Raw genomic sequence first — 24,114 nt, 5'->3', positions numbered from 1 at the left:
GACCTGTTTTCCCACCCCATTTCCTACAAGAGGAATAAAAAAGACAATTTTTGCTTTAGAAACCCATTCCCAACTCTCCCACTTCTCCAGGACAGGGGCAGAGTCTTGTGGGGGGAGCTGCAGACAAAGCTGGGAGACAGGGAAGGGGGGGGGGAGCCCAGATGGTGACTCCCCCCCCCCCTCCTCCCCAGCACCCGTCTGAGCCAGGGGGACCCCAGAGGATTTTCCCCTTGATCCTCTCCCAACCTGCTCCAGGCAGAATTAGTGGGGGGTGGGGGGGCAGGTGGAGCAGCACTGACCCCCCCTTCCCAGCAAACAGGATTTGAGGGATGTTCAGGGAATGTTATCCCTCTGCCAGCTGCCTGCAGGCACCCAGAAGGGTTTATTTTTTTTTTTTTTTGGGGGGGGGGAGCTGCCCACTGTGCCCCCTCCCCCTTCCAATCCTTGACTCCCAACCTGGAGAGGAGGGACCCGATTTCAAGTGCTCAAGGGTTGGGAATCCCCCTCTGCCACCTCACGAGTGGGTGATGGAAGCTGCTTCTCCACTCCCGAGGGGAATATTCCTCACCAAGATTCCTAGAGGGATTTTTTTGGCTGTGGGTGAGCAGACTCCACCCCAGATGCTTCCCTGGGGGGTTGGGGACCAAAAACTCCCCCAGTCCTGGTTCTGATCCCTCGGTGAAGCTTTGGGCAGCAAAGGGCAAGAGAGTCTCAAGACCTCAAGGTGAATAAAACAAAAAACTTTTAATAATGTACAGCAGAAACCGACAGCCTTGGTTTATATTAAACAAAAGATATCCTATATTACATCGTATTTACAGTTGCATACTGAAGAGGTAAAGTGTCTAAGTGGCTATTTTACAGTCCATTTCTAATCAAATATACAAAAACCAAACAAATAAAAAGGGGGGGGCAGGGGAAGTACCAAGAGATCTGTTCTGAAGCCAGCGGACCCACCCCTTGCCTGACAGAAGCAGCACAAAGCTCCACACCTGCCCCTCTCCCCAGCACCATTTTTCCCCCCCCAGTACCTTCCCCCTTCTCTGTCCCAGCTTCCTTCTCCTCTCTCCTCACCACCAGGACATTTTTCCAGCTCCGAGCAGGGGAAGCCATTCCTATGTTTGCTCCATGAGCACTGCACCTCCCTGGCAGGGATTTTGCATGAAAAGTGCTGGATAAATGCTACATTGTCAGCTTTCCCAGCCCGGAGCCTCCTTGCTTTTGACCACCTCCATCTCCTCCTCCTCCTCCTCCTCTTCCCAGGGACCACCACCCCCTCCTGGGGTCTGAAGCTGCTGTTTGGTTGAGCTGAGGCAGATGGATGTTGTGGCTACAACAGTTGGAGGGAAAAATGGGTGAAAAGGGGGGGTTCAGTGCAAGTCCTGGAGCTGAGGATGTGTCCTGGAGAAGCTTCTCTGGGACAGCAGAGTTGTCCTGGGGACACAGAGCCCCCCCCTTTGTGCTCCCAGGGGAACTGTACCTACTTTTGTGTTTGGTTTCCCCGTGGCTGAGCTCCAAAAATCTGGAGGGGATTTTTTTTTTTTAGTGGCCACCACACCTCGGGTTGTCTAAAAGGGTTTGGAAAAACCAGGGGGTAAAACCAGGTGAAAAAAGAAGGGGGGGGGGGGATGAGAACACCTCGGGAAGGGAAGGCAAAGCTGTACATTCACAAAGCCCCCTCCCCCCCCCAAGCCTCCCGCCACCAGGATGCAAAACCAGCTCCAAACAGGATGCAAAATAATAATAAAAACCAAACAAATCAGAAAAAAGAAACCTCGCACTCCTCACTTGACACAAAGTCACAGACAAGGGAGGGAGCCTGGGGCAAGACTGACACACCAAGAGGTACACGGACAGCAAGAACAGAGTTTCCAAAATAAAAACATCAAGAGTTAAATCTCTGGAGCAGAGATGAAACCTCACTGGACAGAGCAGGGTGAGGTTTGAGTAGAAACAGTTCCAGTGTAAATCGAGCTGTGTGTGCATTTGGTTTTTTTCTTTTTTCTATTTTTTTTTTTTTTTTTTTTTTAAGTGATTTCTTTACAAACAACCAGGTTGAGAGGTAATCATCATAGATTGTTTCTCTTCTCTTAGAAAGAATTGACAACATTAAAAAAAGTTAAAATCCAGAGCCTCCCGTAAAATAATAATATTAATTAATAATAATAACAACAACAATAAAAAAACCAAACCAATCATCAAACCCACTCCAGTTAAAAGTTATGGCTTCAGAGTTAAGATATCATAGACACTGACCTATCCACCCAACCACTGGTGCTGCTGGCAGCAGCAACCACTACACTACTGCACCCTCATTTGGTGTTTAACCAAAGAAAAATTCATGCAGTTCCCCCCCACCCCACGAGTTATACACAGCCACGTCCAGACTATGAGATATTTATATATGTATATTAAAAAATGGACATTGATTTCCAACCCCACCCACTGCTGGGGGATCCTGCTGGGTGCTGAGGGGCCCTCAGGAGGTGCAGAGCACCCCCCCTGACCCTCCTCCCAACTCTGCCCCGTGCTGCTGAGGGTCCCTGGGTGGTGGAGAAGGGAATGGTGTTCCCAGGGGGTCTCCAGCAGGTCCTTGTGGCCTGGTGTCCTTCCAGCTCCCCTTTGACACCCCCCCCCCCAGCTCTTTCTTTCCACCCTACCAAAAAAATTCTGGGGGGTTGAGACAAAAAAGAACCCCAAAAACCTGGATTCCAGGAGCGAAATCAGTTCCTCGTTTGTTTTGTCCTTAAAAAAAAAAAAAAAACAAAAAAACAAAATAAGGGAGAGGGGGGTGGCAGTGAGACAACCTGGTGGGATGTTCCTGCAGCCAGTGTGGGGATAACCAGGCCACAGCACCCACCAGAGAGCTACAAGATCTGGTGTGGAGCAGTTTGTCCAAGCCAGACCAAACGCTCACGACTCGACGAGGAGAGCACCAGCACGCACAGCTCCAAAAAACAAAAAAAACCCCCAAAACCAACCCAAACAGACAAAAAAAAAAAAAAAATCCAGCAAAAAAGAAAAAAAAAAGGGACACTGGAGATTATTTGCACATGCACAGAAAGCACAAAGAGAGATGAGCCACCCTAGGGGCAGACACAGCACTTCCACAGAGGGAGAGGACAGGCACAGGGGACACGCGCACCTCGCGCATGCAGACACCAACAGCCCCAGCCCCTCACTGGTTTGGGCTGAGAAGTTTTCAAGCTTAAGTAAAAATGAACAAAAAAAAAAAAAGAATAATAATAATAATAAATCAAACCCGGTAGAGAACCGGGTTTGGTGAAGCTGTTCAGGCTCAGCCTCTTGGAAGGGAGCACCATTTGTTTTGCAAACGCTTTGTTTGTTGGTTTGTTTGTTTGTTTTTCCTGCATTTCACCTGCCAGTCCCTGGAAAAATCCTCAGAGGACGGCAAGAAAAAAAAAACCTTTCCCTTTCCCTTCCCACTCCCAGCCCCAAACCCCGCTGAGGGGCACGCACGGAACTTGACACAAGATTTCCAATAAAAGGAACAAAAAAACGAGCACAGGGCTGAGATCCCCTCAGGTGAAGTCCCTCTCTCTCTCTCTCTCTCTCTCTCTCTCTCTCCCAGTCTTCACGCTGTCAGGAGGTGATCATAAAAAGGTTTCTGATTTGTTTCATACCCAAGCAGGGAAGAGAGCAATTCCAGAGGCTCCATCACCCCACCGAGCAGCCTGGAGCTCAACGCTGTCTGGTTTGTAGCAGTAGATTGGGCAGAAACACGAGGTAGGCTCCTCCATCACACGTTTTAACTCCAGCATGGCAGCTTCTGTGCAGCTTCCTCCTCCTGCTGGGGGGGTAGGGGGGGTGCTCAGGGCTTAGATTTTGACATCCTCCTGGACACTCAGCTGCGAGAGGGTTTTCTTGATGCGGAGGGCGGTGAGGCGAGCGGCCCCGTTGGCGTACCAGCACTCCCTCATCATCTTCCCCATCACCCGGAGGGCCTGGGAGAGAACCAAGGACAAGGTGTCATAAAATCAGAGAATTATAGAATGGGCTGGGTTGGAAGGGAGCTCTGAGATCATCAAGTCCAACCCTTGATCCACTCCCCCCATGGTTCCCAGCCCATGGCACTGAGTGCCACATCCAGGCTCTTTGGAAATATCTCCAGGGATGGAGAATCCACCCCTTCCCTGGGCAGCCCATTCCAATGGCTGAGCACCCTCTCCAGAAAGAAATTCTTTCTCATGTCCAACCTAAACCTCCCCTGGCAGAGCCCAATCCCTCGGGTGATGCAGTGCAGGCAGAGGGTGCAAGGTGCAGCCCCTTCTGCTCCTGGGCAGCACCCGAGCTCCTGCCAGGGGGCAGATGGTGCCTGAGTGGTTTGGTGCTGGGTGACCTGAAAAACACCAGGAGAAGAGATGGAGATGGAGATGGATAATCCTGCAAGGCACAGAGTGGGGTGACCAGCACCCAGCCTGGGAATTCTTGGAGGATTTTGGGAGGGACCTCAGAGCTCATCAAGTCCAACCCTTGAGCCACTCCCCCCGTGGTTCCCAGCCCATGGCACTGAGTGCCACATCCAGGCTCTTTTGAAATATCTCCAGGGATGGAGAATCCACCCCTTCCCTGGGCAGCCCATTCCAATGGCTGAGCACCCTCTCCAGAAAGAAATTCTTTCTCATGTCCAACCTAAACCTCCCCTGGCACAACTTGAGACCTCTTGTGCCCTCTTGTCTTGCTGAGAGTTGCCTGGGAAAAGAGCCCAACCCCCCCCTGGCTCCAACCTCCTTTCAGGGAGTTGGAGAGAGTGATGAGGTCTCCCCTGAGCCTCCTCTTCTCCAGCCTCAACACCCCCAGCTCCCTCAGCCCTTCCTCACAGGAATTCTGCTGGATCCCTTCCCAGCCTCCTTGCTCTTCTCTGGACCTGCTCCAGCACCTCAAGCTCCTTCCTGAGCTGAGGGGCCCAGAACTGGACACAGGACTCAAGCTGTGGCCTCCCCAGGGCTGAGCACAGGGGCAGAATCCCTTCCCTGGACCTGCTGGCCACGCTGTTCCTGAGCCAGCCCAGGATGCCATTGGCCTTCTTGGCCACCTGGGCACACTGCTGGCTCATGGTCACCTTCCTGGCAATCCCAGGTCCCTTTCTGCCACTCTGTGCCCAGCCTGGAGCTCCCCATGGGGTTCTTGTGGCCAAAGTGCAGGACCTGGCACTTGGAATGTTGAACCTCATCCCCTTGGGATCAGCCCAACTCTCCGGTCTGTCCAGGTCCCTCTGCAGAGCCCTCCTGCCTTCCAGCTGATCCACACTCCCCCCAGCTTGGTGTCACCTGAGAATTTGCTGATGAGGGACTCAATCCCCTCATCTAAATCATCACTAAAGATATTAAACAGCACTGGGCCCAACGCTGATCCCTGGGGGACACCACGGCCACCATTTTGAGGCAGCCCCGTTCAGCTCCACTCTCTGGGCCCGTTCCAGCCAGTTCCTGACCCAGCAGAGTGCTCCTGCCTGATCCATGGCCTGACAGCTTTTTTAGGAATATGCTGTCAATGCTCTCCCCTCCCCTAACCCCCCAAAATCCCTCTAAACCTCCCCAAATCAGAGCTTGAGTGAAGGTGTTCTCTTTCCTCACTTTCTGGAGAGGGAAGGGGATGTGAGGAGCTCCTGCAAGATGTCGCCCACTGGATGAAGGAAGAGCTGTGGATGTTGCCTGGATTTTAGTAAAACTTTAGACAATCTCTCTCACAGAATTCTTTAGAAACTTGTGGCACTTGGCTAAATACACCCTGCATTTGGATAAAAAACTGGCTGGATGGTCAGGCTGAAAGGAAATGGGAGTAAATCAGAGGTCACAAGCGATGTCCCCAGGGTTCAGTGCTGGGGCCTCTTCTCTTTAATCTCTTCATTAATGACTGGGATGAGGGAATTGAGTTTGCCCTCAGTAAAAATGCAGATGACACCAAACTAGGTGGCTGTGTGGATCTGTTGGAGGATAGGGAAGCCTTACAGCAGGATCTAGACAGGTTAGATCAATGGGCCAAGGTTCATTGTCTGAGGTTTAACAAGGCCAAGTGTTAGGTCTTACAGCTGGGTCAGAACAACCCCATGGTGAGCTACAGACTTGGGGATGTGTGAGAGAGCTTTAAGTTGGAAAAGGACCTGGGGGTTTTGGTTGACAGTGGAGTTAATCTGAGCCTGCAGTGTGTGCAGGTGGCCAAGAAGGCCAATGGCACCCTGGCTTGTGTCAGGAACACTGTGGCCAGCAGGAACAGGGAGGGATCATCCCTCTGTACTCAGCTCTGGTGAACTGAACACTTGAGCAGAGTGTTCAGTTCTGGACACCTCACTATAAGAAGGACAGAGAAGTGCTGAAGGGTGTCCAGGGAAGGGCAACAAAGCTCATGAGGGCCTGGAGCACAAGTCCTGTGAGGAGCAACTGAGGGAGCTGGGGGTGTTTAGTCTGGAGAAAAGGAGGTAAGAGAGACCTTGTGGCTCTCTACAACTGCCTCAAGGGAGGTTGGAGAGAGGAGGGAAACAGCCTCTGCTCCTGAGTGGTGTGACAGGACCAAAGGAAATGGATGGAAGCTGCTCCAGGGGAGGTTTAGGCTGATGTTAGGAAACATTTTTTCACTGAGAGGGTTGTCAGGCATTGGGATGGCCCTGGTCAGTGGTGGAGTCACCATGCCTGGAGGCATTTAAAAGGTGTTTGGACCTGGTCCTGTAGGACATGGTTTAGTGATTATGGCGTTGGTCAAACGTTGGACTGGATGATCTTGGAGGCCTCTTCCAACCTAAACCATTCTGTGATTCTGTGATGGAAGCAGAGCTCACCTCATAGCTTTGCCACCAGTTGGGGATATTGGGTCGCAGTTTCTGGTCGCAGACAACCTTCCGCATCTCCTCGATGGAAGGATCAGAGGGAACAAGGTCGTAGTAGGGAAGTTGATATTCCTCATGGATCCCTGAAAGGCAGAGAAGGAGAGCTGCAGCTCCTGGAGGGAAAGTTCCTCACCAGAGTGTTTGCCTGAGGCAGCCAAGCTCCTGGTTCCCACTCCGTGAGTCAGCGCTGAGCTGCGTCAACACTCTGCGGTTATTTAGGACAGAAAAGGAAGGATCTGGGACTGGAGTTGACAAGAAAAAAATATAAAAAAAACTAAAAAAAGAAAAAAAAAAAAACAAAAAACCAGGCAAATAAAGTGCAGCTGCCCCAACTGGAAGGGAGTCAACCAACACCTCCCAGCAGAAGGGCAGGGTCAGCGAATCTGGGCCAAGGCAGAGGGGTGGGCACATGCTGCTGCCAGGAGATGTTTTGATACTGATTTTGGGGGAGAAAGGCACCCAGAAAATGGCACCCCCACTTCTGCAAAGCCACCCAAAGGCACAGGAGCCACCAGCCAGAGCACTGACACCCCCTCCCACCTCCAAGAGCCATCCTGAACTGCTGGCATGGGGCACTGCTGTTAATTCCCTTCTTGGAAGCAACACACGGACACAGATTCCCGGGCTGGGGTGGGCTGGAGGTCACCCAGTGCCACCCCCTGCCATGGGGACATCTCCCAGCACCCTGGGTGGCTCCAAGCAAGCCCCACCCAACCTTGCATTGAAAACTTCCAGGGGGACATTTCCCAGCAGCCCAGGTGGCTCCAAGCAAGCCCCACCCAACCCTGCATTGAAAACTTCCAGGGATGGGGCAGCCACAGCTTTCCCATTCCAGGGTCTCACCACCCTCACGGGGAAGAATTTCTTCTTAATGTCCAACCTAAACCCAAGCAGGTCCCCAGGTTCCCCTCAAACCTTCACATCACCTCAGCAACAGGAACCAGCAAGGAGAGGAGACCCAGGAGCCAGCCCATGGCCAGAGGAAGGGCATTAATTACCTCCAGCATTGCACCTTCGAGCAATCTCCCAGTAGACCAAGCCCAGGGCGTAGATATCAGCACATTTAAAGGAATCAAAATGTTTCATGTTGATGGTTTCATCCAAAACTTCAGGGGCCATGTATCTGGAAAAGGACAGAGTGGTGATTTAGAGAAGGGAAGACAGCAAATGGCAAACTTCCCCACTTCTCAGCAGACAGAACTCTGCTCTGCACAGCCTTAGTTGGAGCAGAAATGGCCCAACAGAGCAAACAAAATAATAAGAGCAGCAAGTTGGGAAAGAGGTGATGTCAAAAAGCACATCAGACAGCAGGCCCCAAAAGGCTGCTGAGAAGGCCAAGTCTGCTGTCAGTTCTTATCCAAGCCCCCTGGAGCTGAGCTCCTGTGGCTGGTCTGTACCTCTCAAGCCTGATGACACCAGGAGATCCAGCACCATCAACCCAGGCTCCGTGCTGACCTTCTGTGGGAATGCTTAAGAGAATTTCACCCCTGTTCAACCAGCTCAAGCTCCTGCTCTGACCCCTTGGAAAGCTGTCCCAGAAGAGTTCTCTTACCGTTTGGTTCCAACCCTTTGGTTTGGGGCAATATCAATGGTATCTGTGACAGAATCGTGCCGGACAGCCAGACCAAGGTCAGCAATGGCACACGTGCCATTCTTCTTCACCAAGATGTTCTTGGATTTCAAGTCTCTGTGAGCAATCCCAGGCTTTCCTAACAGAGCAAAATTTAAAAAAAAAAACAAAAAAAAAGCAAGTGGGAGGACTGGGGTCAAGGTCTGGTGCAATCTGTCAGCGAAACTGGCGCAGAGGCAGCACCGGATTTCAGGGCGTTAGTTAAAACTCTGGAGTGTTGCAACACATTTTCCTGTTTGGATCCACTTGGGCGCTGCAGAGCTCTGCTGGCAGCCCGAGGCTTTGCTCTCTGCTTGGCGGGCACTGCTGCTGCAGTTCCAGCCAGAGGCCTCAAGAGGGACGTGAACTCCACCATCGCCAGCACCAGGCATGTGATGGTGGATGGGAAGTTTGTAATTCTGCTCCTCTCTGCACTAATACCCCACCCAAGCAGGTGGGTGTGGAGTCGGGGTGTATTTTACCTATAAGTGGCCTTAAGGTTGAAGTCCTGGTTATCTGAAGTCTCATGTGCTTTAAGGTGAGGGTTTTTTGGCACAGGAAAGCAGTTCTTTGCTTGGGTGGTTATTGCTATGAGAGGACTGCAGAGCCTGCAATCTGTCTTAAGATTTTTGAATCTTAGATGACCAATAAGCCCCAGCAGGATGCAAAGGTGGGTTTGGCTTGGCCATCTGCAGTTTGTGGGGGCACTACACATGTTTTAGGATGGGGATGTGAAACGCTGACACGAGGCCCCAGAGGGAGCAGTTAACCTGCCCTGCAGCCAGCCAAAGCATCGATATTGACCAGAGGAACCCGGGCTGACTCAGAGGGTGCTTTCTGTGGTTCCCTCCTCATCGATTCCCCTTTCTTCTCCCCTCAAGAATTCCCATGCACCTTTTAAAACTTTTGCTCTTACCCTGAGTCCCCACAATCTCCATGTGCAGATGGGCCAGCCCACTGGCAGCAGACAGGGCAAGCTTGATCATCCCCTCGATGGTCACCGTGTAGCGGTTCAGGTAATCAAAGAGGGAGCCGTGCTCGTGGTAATCAGAGACAAGCCACAGCTGGGTCCACGTCCCGTTATCTGCAGCAGGAAAAAGAGACACAACCATCCAGCATCCTCCACCCTGAAGTTCTGGGGGAATGTGGGCTGAGATCCTATGAGGAGAGGCTGAGGGAGCTGGGGGTGTTGAGGCTGGAGAAGAGGAGGCTCAGGGGAGACCTCATCACTCTCTCCAACTCCCTGAAAGGAGGTTGGAGCCAGGGGGGGTTGGGCTCTGCTCCCAGGCAACTCTCAGCAAGACAAGAGGGCACAAGAGGTCTCAAGTTGTGCCAGGGGAGGTTTAGGTTGGACATTAGAAAGAAAAGGTTGTTGCTGATGTCCAGGTAGTTGCTGCCTTGGGAGTGCATGACAGCCAGCCCTGCGGGGGGGGGACACAGTGTCCTCAGTGCCCTGCTTTGTCCCTAGGGTGCCACATCCCTGCTGCACGGCATCCGTGGAATGCCACATCCCTGGGGTGCCCCAAACCTGGGGAGGTTTAGGTTGGACATTAGAAAGAATTTCTTTATGGAGAGGGTGCTCAGCCATTGGAATGGGCTGCCCAGGGAAGGGGTGGATTCTCCATCCCTGGAGATATTTCAAAAGAGCCTGGATGTGGCACTCAGTGCCATGGGCTGGGAACCACGGGGGGAGTGGATCAAGGGTTGGGACTTGATGAGCTCTGAGGTCCCTTCCAACCCAGCCAATTCTATGATTTTATGATTCAAAGCTGGGGCTCAACAGCCACCCTGGGGCAAAAGAGGTGAAGGACTTGGAGGCAAAACCCAACGCTGTGAGGCGCAGCGAGGCGTTGGCTTCCAACAGCATTTTTATCATTTTTGGTGAGAAAAGGCATTAGGAAAGCACCCTGACTGCTGTTTTAACAGCAGTTTTAACATTGTCAACTGCAGCTCCCTGGAGCAGCCTGGGATGCTGGGGAAAGTCTTTCCCTTCTCCAACCCCAGGCACTTCTTTACCTTTGTTATCGGCAGCGATGAATCCCAGGATGTTCTCGTGACGCAGCATCACGGTCTGGTAGATTTCTGCTTCCCTGAACCAGGAACGTTCCTCCCGGGATGAGAAGATTTTCACAGCCACGTCCCCACCACGCCAACGGCCACGCCAAACCTCCCCAAAACGTCCCTTCCCAATGATCTCCTGCAGGACAATGGTCCGAGCCACCGTCCGCTGGACGAAAAGCGGCAAACCTGCAGGGAGAGAAACGGGGAAATTTGGGGCAGGAAAAGGGAAATTTTTAAAAAGAGGGGAGATTTAGGTTATACCCGAGGCAAAAATTGTCTGCTGTGAGGGTGGGAAGATGTTGGAACAAGTTGGCCACAGAGAAGCTGTGGTTGTACCAACCCTGGAAGTGTTGAAGGTTGGATGGGGTTGGTGGGAGGTGGCCCTGTCACGGCAGGGGGGTTGGGACTGGATGAGCTCTAAGGTCCCTTCCAACCCAAACCATTCCATGATTTTAAGGAATGGGAAAAATGAGCATCTGGTGCAGCAAAAGAAACTCCTGAACCACCCCCAGGCTGAAGCTGAGCAGCACCAAAATGAGAGTGCTCTGCATGTATTAACAACCAGCTTTTTTTTTTTTTTTTTTTTTTTTTTTTTTTTTGGTATAAAACAACAAAACCCCAAAACTTCTCTAGAAAGGTTCTAACAGAGCTTCCACCTCTTACATAAACTCCTGAGCTTACCTGCTGGGAGTGTGCACAGCAGAGATCCCAAACCATGTTATATATAGCAGATGTGGTGCTAAAGGTTTATTCCCTGGTTGAATTCAGGTTGTTATATTCACTGCCTCTGGGAAGCACCTGAGGTTTCCATCTGCTGCAAAACTAATTTTTTTTTCTTTTTCTTTTTTTTTTTTAACCTAACTGCTTCCACAGTTCAAAGTCATGAATAAAACGATGCCTTCCCTGCCTGTTCTGGGGGTGATTTCTTTCAAGTCTGCTTCAGGAGACCCAAGGATTCTCTAGGCTGAGCCAGGCTGTGCAAACTCAGTATTTGGACACTGCAAAATGCTCACTGCTGGGATCTTTCCCATTTTCCTGCCAGCTTTGATGCAGGTGACATCCTGCATCCTTCTTTGAAAGCCAACAACCCACAGTCCAATTCCAAAGCTAAACCTGAGACAGGTGCAGCCACCTGAGTTGTCCTCTCGTAGAAAAGGAGTAACACAAAACTATTTTTTTTTTTAATTTTTTTTTTTTTTTTGAACACATCAGCAGTTAGGGAGGGGTTTGAACTCTTGCTCTCACCCAGCCTAAGCACTCAACACCAACCTGGGGCTGTGGTGTCTGCTGCAGGAGTGAACACACACCCTGGCATTACTCACGAGAGGGCTGGCGGGGCAGCGGCCTCCCCGGCGGGCAGAGCTGGGGCAGTCAGGAGCCCCAAAGCAAGCTGCTCAATTCCTGCAACTTTTGTCATTTCCAGACAATACCTGAGCCAGAGCCAGAGGTGGAGAGATCGTAGACAAGATCTTGCAAGGTCTTATCCTTGGACAGGCACATTTCACAAGAAGGGTCTTCCATGTCCAGGCGCTGGCGGTTGTGGTAGACTCGTTGGTGGTGATGAAAGACAAAAACCACGATGATCATGACAACAAACACCAAGAAGACAGGTCCAGCAATCACTGCCACCAGCTCCACAGGACCCCAGCTGGAAGGGGGCTCGTTCTCTTTCAGGTGGCCTTGAGAAGAAAGGGAGGATTAAAACCACAAAGGTTTTAAAACCACTCCTTAGAATTGGCTGGGCTGGAAGGGAGCTCAGAGCTCATCAAGTCCAACCCTTGCTCCACTCCCCCCGTGGTTCCCAGCCCATGGCACTGAGTGCCACATCCAGGCTCTTTTTAAAGATCTCCAGGGATGGAGAATCCACCCCTTCCCTGGGCAGCCCATTCCAATGGCTGAGCACCCTCTCCCTAAAGAAATTCTTTCTAATGTCCAACCTAAACCTCCCCTGGCACAACTTGAGCCCTCTTGTGCCCTCTTGTCTTGCTGAGGGTTCCCGAGCGTTCCGTGAGGATTTTCTTCCTGTGTTTGAATTATTTGCTCAGAGCCCTGGATAATTTCCCACTGGCACAGGGAGGTTGTGGAGTCTCCTTCCCATGAGACATCCAAAGCCCCAAGTGTTCCTGGCTGACCTGCTAAAGGTGACCCTGCTTTGGCAGGAGGGGTTGGACTTGATCTTTTAAAGCCCCTTCCAACCCCTCCCTTTCTGGGATTCCATGGATTTTAGCAGGATGGCAGAGGACACAGCAAATAACCAGTGTTAAGATGGGGCTGAGTTATCAGGCAGGTAAATTACAGCTTGAACCCCTCTGGTGCAAGAGCAAAGGGAGGAGGGGTCATGGCACTTGCTTGAACTCTCCAAGTGGGAGTTAAAACCAGCAAGGAATTGGCTCTTTTCTCTCCTTCCCTTTGCTCCTGTAACAATTCCCTATCTGAAAACAAAATTTTTGCCTTTTGAGAAAAAGCCAAGACCAAGGGAAACTGATCCCACAGTCTTCCTACAACCCACTAAAAAACAGAAGGGAGAGGGGTGAGGCCTGAGGAAGCTCTGCATGCCCTCTGTGTCCCAGGAAGCAGAGAATCAGATGTTTCCCATTTTGGCAGGAGGGGCTGGACTCGATCTTTCCATGCCCCTTCCAACCCCTCCCTTTCTGGGATTCCATGGATTTTAGCAGGATGGCAGAGGACACAGCAAATAACCAGTGTTAAGATGGGGCTGAGTTATCAGGCAGGTAAACTACAGCTTGAACCCCTCTGGTGCAAGAGCAGAGGGAGGAGGGGTCATGGCACTTGCTTGAACTCTCCAAGTGGGAGTTAAAACCAGCAAGGAATTGGCTCTTTTCTCTCCTTCCCTTTGCTCCTGTAACAACTCCCTATCTGAAGACAAAATTTTTCCCTTTTTGAGAAAAAGCCAAGACCAAGGGAAACTGATCCCACAGTCTTCCTCCAACCAACTAAAAAACAGAAGGGAGAGGCCTGAGGAAGCTCTGCATGCCCTCTGTGTCCCAGGAAGCAGAGAATCAGACGTTTCCCACACCCTCACTCAGAGGCAGGGCTCCTTCCTCTCCCCATTTGCCCAATTTGGGCACCTCACAGACTTTACTCTGAACCTGCTGCAACTTCTCCTGCTGGCTCATCACTGGAAAGGTTTGCAGGCCTCAAGGAAAGCCACTCAACCTGATGAAAAGCAGGCTGCAGCCCAGCTCAGCACCAGAAAAAAAGATCTGAGCTGTGCAGGAACACACACCACCCCCAGGCCACTGCAGGCACTGAGCAGCAGAGACTTAAATATAAAAGTGTAGATGAACACAGCTGCTGCTTTCAGGCTACCAGGGCAGATAAGGAATCACATGGAGCTACTGGGTGCAGGTGGGAAAAAAAAAAAACCCAAAATGAAACTTAAATTTTGGAGACTTCTCCTACTCCAAAAGCCAACCTCATCATCTGGTGATATTTTGTTGGCCACAGAGGAGTTCAAGCAACTTCGTATTTTAATTTGAAGTAGTTTGTTATTATTTCCACTTGAAAGATCAAGGAAATCAACCAAGTGCCTGAGTTCACACAGCATCCTGAGGGAAGGAGTGAAAACAGGGCCGAGAACTCCATGTTCCCAATCCCAAGCAGAGGGTTTTCTCTCCTCCCCACTTCAACCAGAAATTAGCTCTCTACTCACCACTGGGAACCATTAAATCGATTTTGTTGCAAAAATCAGAGTAGCAGCAGTGAGTATTACGCAGATCTTCTGAGCTCAGACAGTAGAAGGGCTTCCCAGCAGGAATCAGTTTTGCTTCAGGAATGCAGGTCCGAACGTGATGTTTGACACCATCCAAGTTGAAGACTGAGACCATGCAGGCACCGTCGGTCTCACAGGTGGAGTTTGCTTGTTTGCAGTCAGAGCACAAGCAAGTCAGAGCTGCAGAAAGCAAAGCAAAACCAGCTCCTTAAAAATCCACCCAGGGCTGAGAGCAGAGAAAATGTTTTATCCTGAGATTTCCCCTCCGAAAAGGAACGGTTGATTCTCAGCAGCGGGAATCGGGCACGGCACAAACCACACTCAGCATTCCAGACCCAAAAGAACCAAGCACAAAATACATCCTGGAAGGAGAGGAACCATCCCAGAAGGAGAGGAACCATCTCAGAGGAGAGGAACCATCCCAGAAGGAGAGGATCCATTCCAGAAGGAGAGGATCCATTCCAGAAGGAGAGGATCCATTCCAGAAGGAGAGGAACCATCCCAGAAGGAGAGGAACCATCCCAGAAGGAGAGGAACCATCCCAGAGGAGAGGAACCATCCCAGAAGGAGAGGAACCATCCCAGAAGGAGAGGAACCATCCCAGAAGACAACTGCTTCCACAGCCTTTTTCCCTGACCCTGCCATCCCTGTAGACTTGACTCAGATCCAATCCTAACCCAGTGCAGGGTCAGAACACAACAACACCACCAATTCCTCCAACTGACAGACTGGGTTACACCTGAACTCCTTGTCCTGGCTTCCTCAGTTTCCCCCACAGAGGAGCTTAGCAAGAGGTCCCCATCCCAGCTCCAGAGAGCCAACAAGCAGTTGGGAGATGCCAAAACAAAACCCATCCAAAACCACCCCACAATCTGAGTGTGCTGCACCCAGCCAGATCAGTCACTTCTTTAGTAACTGCTTTCCTGATCCCAGACACTACCTTGGGTCAAACACATTCCTGGCTTTTTGCCTGCTCACTGGGAAGATGATTTAGGTAAAGAGGGAAGAAAAAACTCCAAGGCAGATTCCCACATTTTTCCTCCTCCCAGCTGTCACTCTGCTTTTCTCAAGCTGCCTGACAAACTGTAAGCAAATCCCCCGGCATCGCCATCCTTGGGAACAAAGAGCCAATGCAACAATGTCAAGAAGAAGGGTGGGGCTTGTTTAGCAGCAGGCAGGATTTTCTTCAGCTTTCATCAGATCTTTCAGCCTCCCTGGAGGGATTCAGAAACATGTACTTACCCGCTAGAGAAATGGTCTTTCAGGTAGAGAGAGAGAGTTTGGAGAAATGTTTGAAAAGATACAAGCACCCATTAACTCTCCCCAGCCCGACAGCCAAACCCTCTCCATCCGCTTTACCCTTTTGGTTTAAAAAAAAAACAAAATAAAAAAAAACCCACAAAGAAAAGTCACTGTCACTGCTGTGTCACAGCCACCTTCCTGTGGGGTAAAGGAAACACCAAACCCTCAGCCAAGCAGATTTCAGGAGGTTGTGAGCACTGGCAGAGCCTCCTGTTCCCAGCCAGCACAGGGTCACACTGCTGGGGACACCTTACCTTGAGCTTCAGGAAAAAAGAGCAGGTTCTGACCAAGCTGAGGGTTTGTTTAGGAAGAAAACCCCCATTATCTCTTATCTCTAGTGTCCTAGGCAAATCAGGCAGGCTAACTGCATCACTTAATTCTCTCTGGACCCTGTCTTGTCGTGAGCTGCTTAGGAGCTCAGAGCTGGGCAGCAGAATTTCAGACAGGTTAATGCAGAGGTGAGGTCTGACCCAGCAGAATCAGCAGGGCAGGAGCAGTGAAAAGCAAAAGAGGAGGCAGAAGAGCTGCTGAGGGAGGTGGCTTTAAAAAGCATGGCAAGCAAATGTAGCTCAGCACAAAGAAAAGGGACATGGAAGAGAAAATGGAGAGGGAAGAGGCTGAGATGGAAGCAGGGCTGAGAGTTCTGTCCATGGGTTGTGCATTTAAGGGGAAACTTGACAACAAAAGCAAGAAAATCAGCACATTAATGTTCAGCAGAGCACAGAAAAGACAATTCTGCTGAAAAAACAGACACTTGGGGGAACAAAGGTTGGTTAGACTGAAGGGTTTATGAAAACATGAGATAGGGAAGAGCAGCTGGGGCACATTCCTACCTTCAAGTACACTTAAAAGGAAAGAAGTGTTTTAAAGAGTCTCCTTTATCAAAAACTCAGGGCAGAAATTAAAAAAACTTAAACCACACACATTTCATCATGCTCTCTTCAACTTGATTTAGATACAGCACAACTGAACTTGGTTCCTGTTAGGCTCATCTTGAAGGTCTCAAACCCCAGATTTAGGCTCTGGCTGTTTTGCTTCCAGAAGCAAACAAAACACTTCACTGCACTTAAAAAACTGGTTTTGTAGACTTCAATAAGAAGTATCTAGCCTGAAACTAAGCACCCCTTTGAGGAGGGAAGCAGAGGAGCTGGTTATATCTGCTCAGTTTCATTTGCAGAATTAAAAAAATAAAACAAAATCAGTTTACCTGCAAGGTGTGAGACCAGAGCCCCAGTGAACAGGGACAGAGTTAAGATTTTATTTGTTCTGCACAGCAAGCACAAGTTTCCTGCTACAAGAGGGCTATTTTTGTTCTGAAAAAGCCCAGGATCCATGTCTACAAGCATCACCCCCTGCCAGTGCTGCACACAGGATTCTTCTATCAGTGAAACCAGAAACCAGGAAAAAGGCAACTGTTGGTTTGCAGAAAATGGACAGGTAGGTAGAAGCCCCATGCTGGGCAGCTCGGGTGCTGCTGAGAGCAGCTGGGGCTGCCTGGGTGAAGCAGGAGGCAGAAGTGAAGCAAAGCATTTTTCATGCCAACAGCATTCTTTCTTTATTTGGGAAGAAAAGCTCCTATTGAGCAAAACATATAATCTACTTAATAAAAGAAAACGACCGGGGTGAAAAGAAAAAAAAATTAAAAAATCGAGGGGGCAAAGGAAAACAAAAGAGCAGTTCAGAGAGCTCCCCTCTCACCCAGGGGATGAGTCTGCACCCAGGGTGCTGGAGAAGTTGGCAGCAGAGCTGGCTCTATCTGCTCCACACACTCCTTCTGACATTCTGCTCAGAGACAAACCCAACCCTTGAAAGAATCTGTTTAAACAAGCCTAACATTAAGCTGCAGCTCCTCAGAATGCAAGCTTTGTTCTGGAGCTGGAGCAGGCCCGAGGCTGCACCCGAGCCAACCCTGGCGGTGCCTTCATCCCGGCCTCATCCTCTGCCTAAAAACTGCCAGAAAATGATCAATTCTCCTTAGACCTTGACTAAGGTGGCCCAGGGATTCCCTGAGTGACCACCTGGAGCCCAAGAGGTGTTGGGAAACTTCACCAGCAGAGAGGAAAGCAGGAGAAGGCCCTTTGGTAGCAAATCCCCCCCCCAAAGGTAACTTATTTTGCAGAATGAATCCAAACAAACAGACACGGGGCTGTGGATTAGAGCTCTGGGCTCCAGGGAGACCAAAATATGAAGCTCTGACAGTGAAAGAACATTTCCTTTTTTTTCCCCAGCAGCTCTCTGAGCTCATTTTTTTGCACATATTTATTCTCACAGAGACTGCATGTGTCAAGATGTCGACGCAGCGAGACAGGGAAAAGTTTCACAGCAAAAAAAAAAAAAAAAATTAAAAAAATCTGATGTGGTGGTGTTAACCACCTCTTGGAATACATCTTCCCAAAACCTCCTGGAGCCCTGCTCTGGGAGATGATGTTTCCTCAGGGTCAATCACTACCTGCTCAAGATGTACCAAGCTAATTAACCTGCAGATGATCATTGGTGAAATTGCCAATAACCACCCCCGTATTTACCAGATAAACAGATTTTTTTGCAGAGACTGTAAGCTGCTGTTCTTTTTCAACAGTTTGTAGGGAGAGGGGGGGTGGGGAAGAACAGAAGAACAATGATTCCCCTGACTTCTGAGCCTTGGTGAGGCTCTGGAAAGGGAGCTGCAATTTATTCTGTCTCTGCACAGCACCTAACTTAATGAGAGCCAATCTGCTCATGAGGTTTTAGTGCTGCAGCAGCATCATTTTAGCAAGAGAAATGGAAAACAATTGGATTTGTACCTCTGCTCTTTCTTTAGATGCTCTAATGAAGAGGGACATGTGTAAACATGTTGGGTATAAAGAAATAATTTTCAGTGTTCCACTGGATGCTGAAGTAAATCAAGAGCAACCTTTATCACAGAGCACTTTGCCCAAGAGCAGGTTAGGATGAAAACCCTTCCCCCTGAGGCAAAGGAGTTCCAGGAGTCTTTGTGCTCCTTCTTCCACCACCCTGGGACACTCAAAGTCATCAAAAACCAAGAATTCACTTTCCATTCAATTTCCTTCAATTCTGCTGCTGCCCAGGGTCAACAATTGGGATCCCTACATCCCAGTCCAAGTCCAAACTGCCTGGCAGAGCACACTCCTGGTTTTAGATCTCAACATCTCTTTTGCTCCTTGCTGGTGCTTAAGAAATCTACTGACCCGCTGCTGCTGCTAAATGAAACAGAGTTAAAATTAGCTGCAAAGTACTGTGAAAAAAAAAAAAAAAAAAAAAAGCACTTTCAAGCAAGACATCCAGAAACTAAAAATTATACCAGGATATTTAAAGTCGGAAACAAGACTCTCAACTTTTTTGAGCTGGCTGCAGTCCCCTGGCACAGGTTGAACCTGACATGAACACATCATGGCTGACTAGAAAACATACCAAATGGGAAAGAATAAAAAAAAAAGGCAGGAAGAACATGCTCTCACCTCTGAAGTGAAGAACTTTCCCTGTACCTACTCAAGTAAAGACAAAAGGATAGCTCCTAAATGAATTTTAAACAAGCAAATTGACAGGAGTCTCATCATTAATAGGTAATTAGAAGCAGCCTTGGCATTTCTGCTGCTGTTGCTCTTCAACACAGAAAACAGACACAGGGCTCCTGAGGCTCTGGTCTGACACCTATTTTGTGTTTTAACTTGTTAGGAAACCAGTTGAGGAGCCACCCAATTCCATAGCAGGACTGTAGAAAAGTCCTGCATGGTGAGGCAGCAGTACAGGTCAGTACTGATGGTTTCCAGGTCTTACAACCCATGCTGGGTGTTCCCAGGCACGGGTCTGAAGAACCATCTGGGGAACTGTGACACCCAAGGGGCCTCAGTGACACCCAAGGGGCCTCAGTGTCCTTCTGAGCAGCCCATAGGAGGCCCCAAGAGAACCCTGTGTGGAGGGGCTTTAATGGGGAGTCTGCTTTTTGCTGGAAAAAAAGAAACACACAGGAGAGAGGGGAAGCTGGAGGACAAAAAGGACAATAAGGACTGCTCACACACAAGGGGCTGAGCCAACCAGCCTGAGTTTCAACCCTCTCAAAGCTGCTTTCTCCCTCCAGACGAGTGATTCCTTGGAGAACCACGTTGTCTGTGCAGTGGGGAAGATATTTTCACTGGTCACCACCCAGTGAACTTTGCTTGCTGTTCAGAGAACTGACGTTTGCCTTCTCTCCTTTCGCAACAGCCGTTTCCGGAGCATCCACTCCTGGCAGCCACTCCGTGCCCAGGGAAAGAAAGAAAAGGAAAAAAAAAAAAAACCAACCCAAAAAAACCACCCAAGCTGTCTGGCCAAGGAGCTGAAGGAGTTCAAGAATGTGTGTTGGACGCTGGTTTTCATTTCAAGTCAGAGAAGGCTTTCTTGGAAAGCTGGAAGATGGAACTGAGGGAGTTTGCCTGATTTAACCGGGTAAATATTTTAAGCAGGTGTTAATAATAAGAATAAAATCTGCTGGCCCAAGGTTGCTCCCCATGGATTCTTTTGCTTTATTTCAAGCAGGCAAACAAAGCTTACCTAAAACCACCCTTAACACATTTTTCCCCCCCTATCTCTTTTCCTTTTTTTAAAAGGAAAAATGGGGTGTTTTCTACTCTATTTACCAACACACACACAGGTTCACAGCTCCCAAGCAGTGCAGAAATTAGGATTATTTTTCCAACCTAACCTGACTGTTAAGACCTCTGGTAAAAAGCACAGCCCTTCCTGGCTGAGAAGCACATGCTGAGTGGGCATCATGGCTGTTCAAGCAGCAAACAATCCCCAGGATCAGAATCCCTGTTGTCCCTGTTCCTGCCACCCTGCTCCTTGGAGCTCACATCTTCCACAAAAACCCCAGAGAGGAAACAATAGCCAGCCTGACAGCCCCCAGGATCAAAGGCACTGAGGGTTTCCAGGAGAGACACACACACACTCAATTGGCCCTTTCCTGTTTATTTATTTAATTCTTTTTTTTTTTTTTTCCTCCTCCTTTTTAATAAACACCAGCTGTACATGAAACGAGAAGTGAAAGTCTGAGAGCAGACGGGTGCTGAGTCTCTTGTTTGGGTCCTGGCTTTGCCATTTAGCACAGAAAAGCTGAAAAACACCTTCTGAAGGCTGGAGCTGACTTGGGGTTAAAACAAAGGCCCAGCCACTCTCCTTCTCTCCCTTCAAGCACATTCGTGGTTCCCGATTCAACAGGACTCCCAAATAAACCCCTAACCTACTGCCCTAGTGGGGGGTTGAAGCCATTTTCTCAAGCTAACAAGTCCAGATCTGCAAGGCACAAAGTTATTACCTCCTGACAGTCGGTTGGTAACACAGAAACACGAGCGGCGAGAGGGCTGGGGAGGAGAAAAAAATGTTTCAGCTCCGTTCCTGTTGGAACAGGCACCGGCGTTACACAAGCAGCGATCGCCCTCGATAGCCACAGAGGGACGGGACCCAGCAGCAAAGCCTCGGATGCCGGAGAGTCACCGCCACCAGCCCCTCCTCTGTCCCTGCCAAAAGGTGCTCAGAGATGCTCTGGGTCCACCCAGCCCCCGAGGAAAAGGGCAAATCGCTTGAAAAACCGATTTTGAGGAGCCGATTTCTCTCGCTTTTCCCCCAGAAAGCAGCAGAGGCTGCACCCTCCCCCCCCCCCCCCCCAGGTAAAGCCAAAGGATCAGCAGAGAACAAACAACTGAAACAAAGAGTTTTCCCTCATTCACCTCCCTCCAAACAAATATTTACAGTCGTTACGATCCACAGGCACTGGGTTTTAGAAAGGTTTGTGTTGTTTTTTTTAAAAAAAAAAACCTCCACAGATTCCCAGAGGCTGCATATTAAGGATAAACAGCAACTTCTGGTGTATTGGGGGGCTGCTGAAGCCCCCCCCGGTCAACCAAGAGGCCATAAACTCCCCAAATCTAACCAAAGCTCCCCAAAAACGTGGTGGCACTTTCCCCTTCTCCGGGGGCTGCTCCCTCCTCCTGCTCCTGCCCCAGGCCAAGCCCTGGGTGATCCCCACACCCAGACAGCCCCAGGGGCTTCCTCACTCAAAGAGAAAAAAATCCCATAAATTTCCAGTTTTCTTCATTACATCCCGCAGACAGGCTGGGAGCCTCCCAGCTCTCCTCCCAGCCAAAGCCAAGGCTTCATCTCCTCCAAGCAACCCCTGCCCACCCCATCCTCAATGCTGCTGCCTCCCCATCCCCTCTACAGTTTGTTTGGGGGGTCTGCACCCCCCCAACAAACTCAATGGTCCCCTTCCCACCCCACACCCTGGAAAACGCCCCCCCAGCCACACTCGACCCCTCCAACCCAGGGGCTCGATGCTATCAAGGGCCATACCCCAAATAAAGCTCTTTGATGCCCCCCACCCCATGGATCCCCCCCTAAACCCCTTCCCCACCATGAAACACCCCTCTGCTCCAACCCCCCCCCACCCCAAACCCCTCAGGGCCTTCCATGCAGCCTCAGAGGAACTTCCAGGCCCCCAAACCCTCCTGAACCCCCTTCCTCCCCCCCCCCCCCATAACTAAAACCTCATTGCCAGGCCCAGGCTCACCCCTACCAGCCCCCCCCTTAAGCTTCCCCCTTCCCTTCTCCTCACTGACCCCCGCATCCCTACACAATTCCCCCTTCCATTGCTCCTTCCCTCCGGTTCTCCCCTCGGGGTCTCCCTTCAGCACCCCCCAACCCCTTCTTGGGGCTCCCATGACGATTCCCCCTCACTTCTCCTCATTGATCCCCTTTTCCCCACAGAATTCCCCCCCCCCTTCTCTTCACGATTTCTCCCCCCCCCTCCTCCCGGTTCCCCTCAGACCCTCCCCGGTTCTCCCCTCGGGGTCTCCCCTCAGCACCCCCCAACCCCTTCTTTGGGCGATTCCCCCTCACTTCTCCTCATTGATCCCCTTTTCCCCACAGATTCCCCCCCTCTTCTCCTCACGATTTTCCCCCCCTCCCCCCGGTTCCCCTCACACCCTCCCCGGTTCTCCTCACCCCCCCCCCACCGTTTCCCCTCAGCGCCCCCCAACCCCTTCTTGGGGCTCCCCTGACGATTCCCCCTCACTTCTCCTCACTGATCCCCTCTTCCCCACAGAATCCCCCCCCTCTTCTCCTCACGATTTCTCCCCCCCACTCCCCCGGTTCCCCTCACACCCTCCCCGGTTCTCCTCACCCCCCCTCTGGCTTCCCCTCACAATTCCCCCCCCGGCGTCTCCCTCAGCGCCCCCCAAGCCCCCTCCTCAAGCTCCCCGGCCGATCCCCCCTCGCCTCTCCTCATCGCCCCCCGCTTCTCCTCACGATTCCCCCCCCCCCCCCTTTTCCCTTCTCCTCCCCGGTTCCCCTCACGGCGCCGGGCGGGGGCGGGGCGGCCGCCATGTTGTGCCCGGGCCCGGTGGCCGCCACTCACCGTGAGCCCTTCCGAGCTGCCCGGCCAGGAGCAGAGCGAGGAGCAGGAGAGCAGCGGGAGAAGAAGGAGGAAGAGGCGGCAGCAAAGGGAGAAAGGATCGGCGGGCGGGGGTCGGCGGCGGTGGGGAGGGGGCGGCCATGGCGAGCGCCGCGGCCTCGGTGGCGAGCGGCCGCCAGCGCGTGCGGGAGGGGCGAGCGCCGGCGCGCGGCCGGGCGGGGGGCGGGGCCAGCGTTAAAGGGGCCGCGCGCCAGGAAGGGGAGGGGCGGCGGGAAGGGGAGGGGGAAAGGGGGGGGGGAGGGAGCCCCGAAACGCGCGGGATGGGAACCCCAAAACCCCGCAAAGGGAACCCAGAACCCCGCAAGGAAAAGCAAAACCTTGCAAGGAAACGCAAAACCTCGTAAGGGATCCCGGGAGGAGCGCCCCAACACACGGCAGGGCGCCCCAAAACGCGGGCTGGGGCACCCCAAAACCTCTGTTCAGCACCCCAGATCCCAATTGAGCACCCCAAAACATGGTAGGACACCCCAAAACACTTAAGGGAACCCCAAAACACTTAAGGGAACCCCAAAACACGGGCTGGGACACCCCAAAACCCCTGTTCAGTATCCCAGATCCCGATTGAGCACCCCAAAACATGGCCGGACACCCCAAAACACTTCAGGGAACCCCAAAACACGGCAGGGAACCCCGAAACACGGGCTGGGGCACCCCAAAACCTGGGGGTTCAGCACCCCAGATCCCGGATTGAGCTCCCCAAAACACAGCAGGGCACCCCAAAACACGCCAGGGAACCCCAAAACACGGGCTGGGGCACCCCAAAACCTCTGTTCAGCACCCCAGATCCCGAATTGAGCACCCCAAAACACTTCAGGGAACCCAAAACACGGGCTGGGGCACCCCAAAACCTGGGGGTTCAGCACTCCAGATCCCGATTGAGCACCCCAAAACACGTCAGGGAACCCCGAAACACGTCAGGGAACCCCAAAACACGGGCTGGGGCACCCCAAAACCCCTGTTCAGCCCCCCAAACCCTGGCCTGAGCACCCCAAGCTCTGCTCATCTCTTCAGCCCCCACTGCCCTTCACTTCCCAGTTTCTCCCAGTCCCTAACTGGGAGCCACAAGGGCAGGACAAAAACACGTCACGGGGGGCCAGGAGCACACGGGGATTTTTGGG

The 24,114-nt window shown here is 51.3% G+C and overlaps 1 protein-coding gene across 3 annotated transcripts; it reads right to left on the bottom strand.

Moving 5' to 3' along the window:
• Positions 1–732: 732 nt before the first annotated feature.
• Positions 733–23,143, bottom strand: ACVR1B (activin A receptor type 1B). Of its 3 annotated transcripts, none has more exons than XR_011723021.1 (10): positions 22,940–23,139; positions 14,188–14,427; positions 11,945–12,193; positions 10,470–10,700; positions 9,370–9,537; positions 8,397–8,553; positions 7,843–7,967; positions 6,797–6,927; positions 3,645–3,965; positions 733–1,568 (listed from the first exon to the last, which is right to left on the bottom strand). XR_011723021.1 is itself a non-coding variant. In XM_071729540.1 (10 exons), the coding sequence occupies exons 3-10, from the start codon at positions 14,360–14,362 to the stop codon at positions 3,840–3,842; spliced, it is 1,362 nt and encodes a 453-aa protein (XP_071585641.1). In that variant the 5' UTR covers positions 14,363–14,427; positions 20,843–20,888; positions 22,940–23,140; the 3' UTR covers positions 1,975–3,839. The 3 variants fall into 3 exon arrangements, 2 of the variants coding, with proteins under 2 accessions (XP_071585641.1, XP_071585640.1); XM_071729540.1 differs by lacking the exon at positions 733–1,568 and adding an exon at positions 20,843–20,888 and having other exon boundaries at positions 1,975–3,965; positions 22,940–23,140; XM_071729539.1 differs by lacking the exon at positions 733–1,568 and having other exon boundaries at positions 1,975–3,965; positions 22,940–23,143.
• Between the last annotated feature and the right edge of the window lie 971 nt (positions 23,144–24,114).

This window comes from Heliangelus exortis, chromosome 31 (assembly GCF_036169615.1).
Source record: "Heliangelus exortis chromosome 31, bHelExo1.hap1, whole genome shotgun sequence".
Classification (NCBI taxonomy): Eukaryota; Metazoa; Chordata; class Aves; order Apodiformes; family Trochilidae; genus Heliangelus; species Heliangelus exortis.
The sequence above is the reverse complement of the archived record's forward strand: the minus strand, read 5'-3'. Positions and strand labels throughout refer to the sequence as shown.

What these genes read in the sequence shown, in the direction of transcription:
- ACVR1B (XM_071729539.1), bottom strand. Translation starts at nt 23,078, where the DNA reads ATGGCCGCCCCCTCCCCACCGCCGCCGACCCCCGCCCGCCGATCCTTT. An exon ending in CACCTCTGGCTCTGGCTCAG is followed by an intron (nt 10,701 to 11,944) that starts GTATTGTCTGGA and finishes CTCTCCCTGCAG; the next exon opens with GTTTGCCGCTTTTCGTCCAG. An exon ending in CATCGCTGCCGATAACAAAG is followed by an intron (nt 9,538 to 10,469) that starts GTAAAGAAGTGC and finishes TTCCTGCTGCAG; the next exon opens with ATAACGGGACGTGGACCCAG.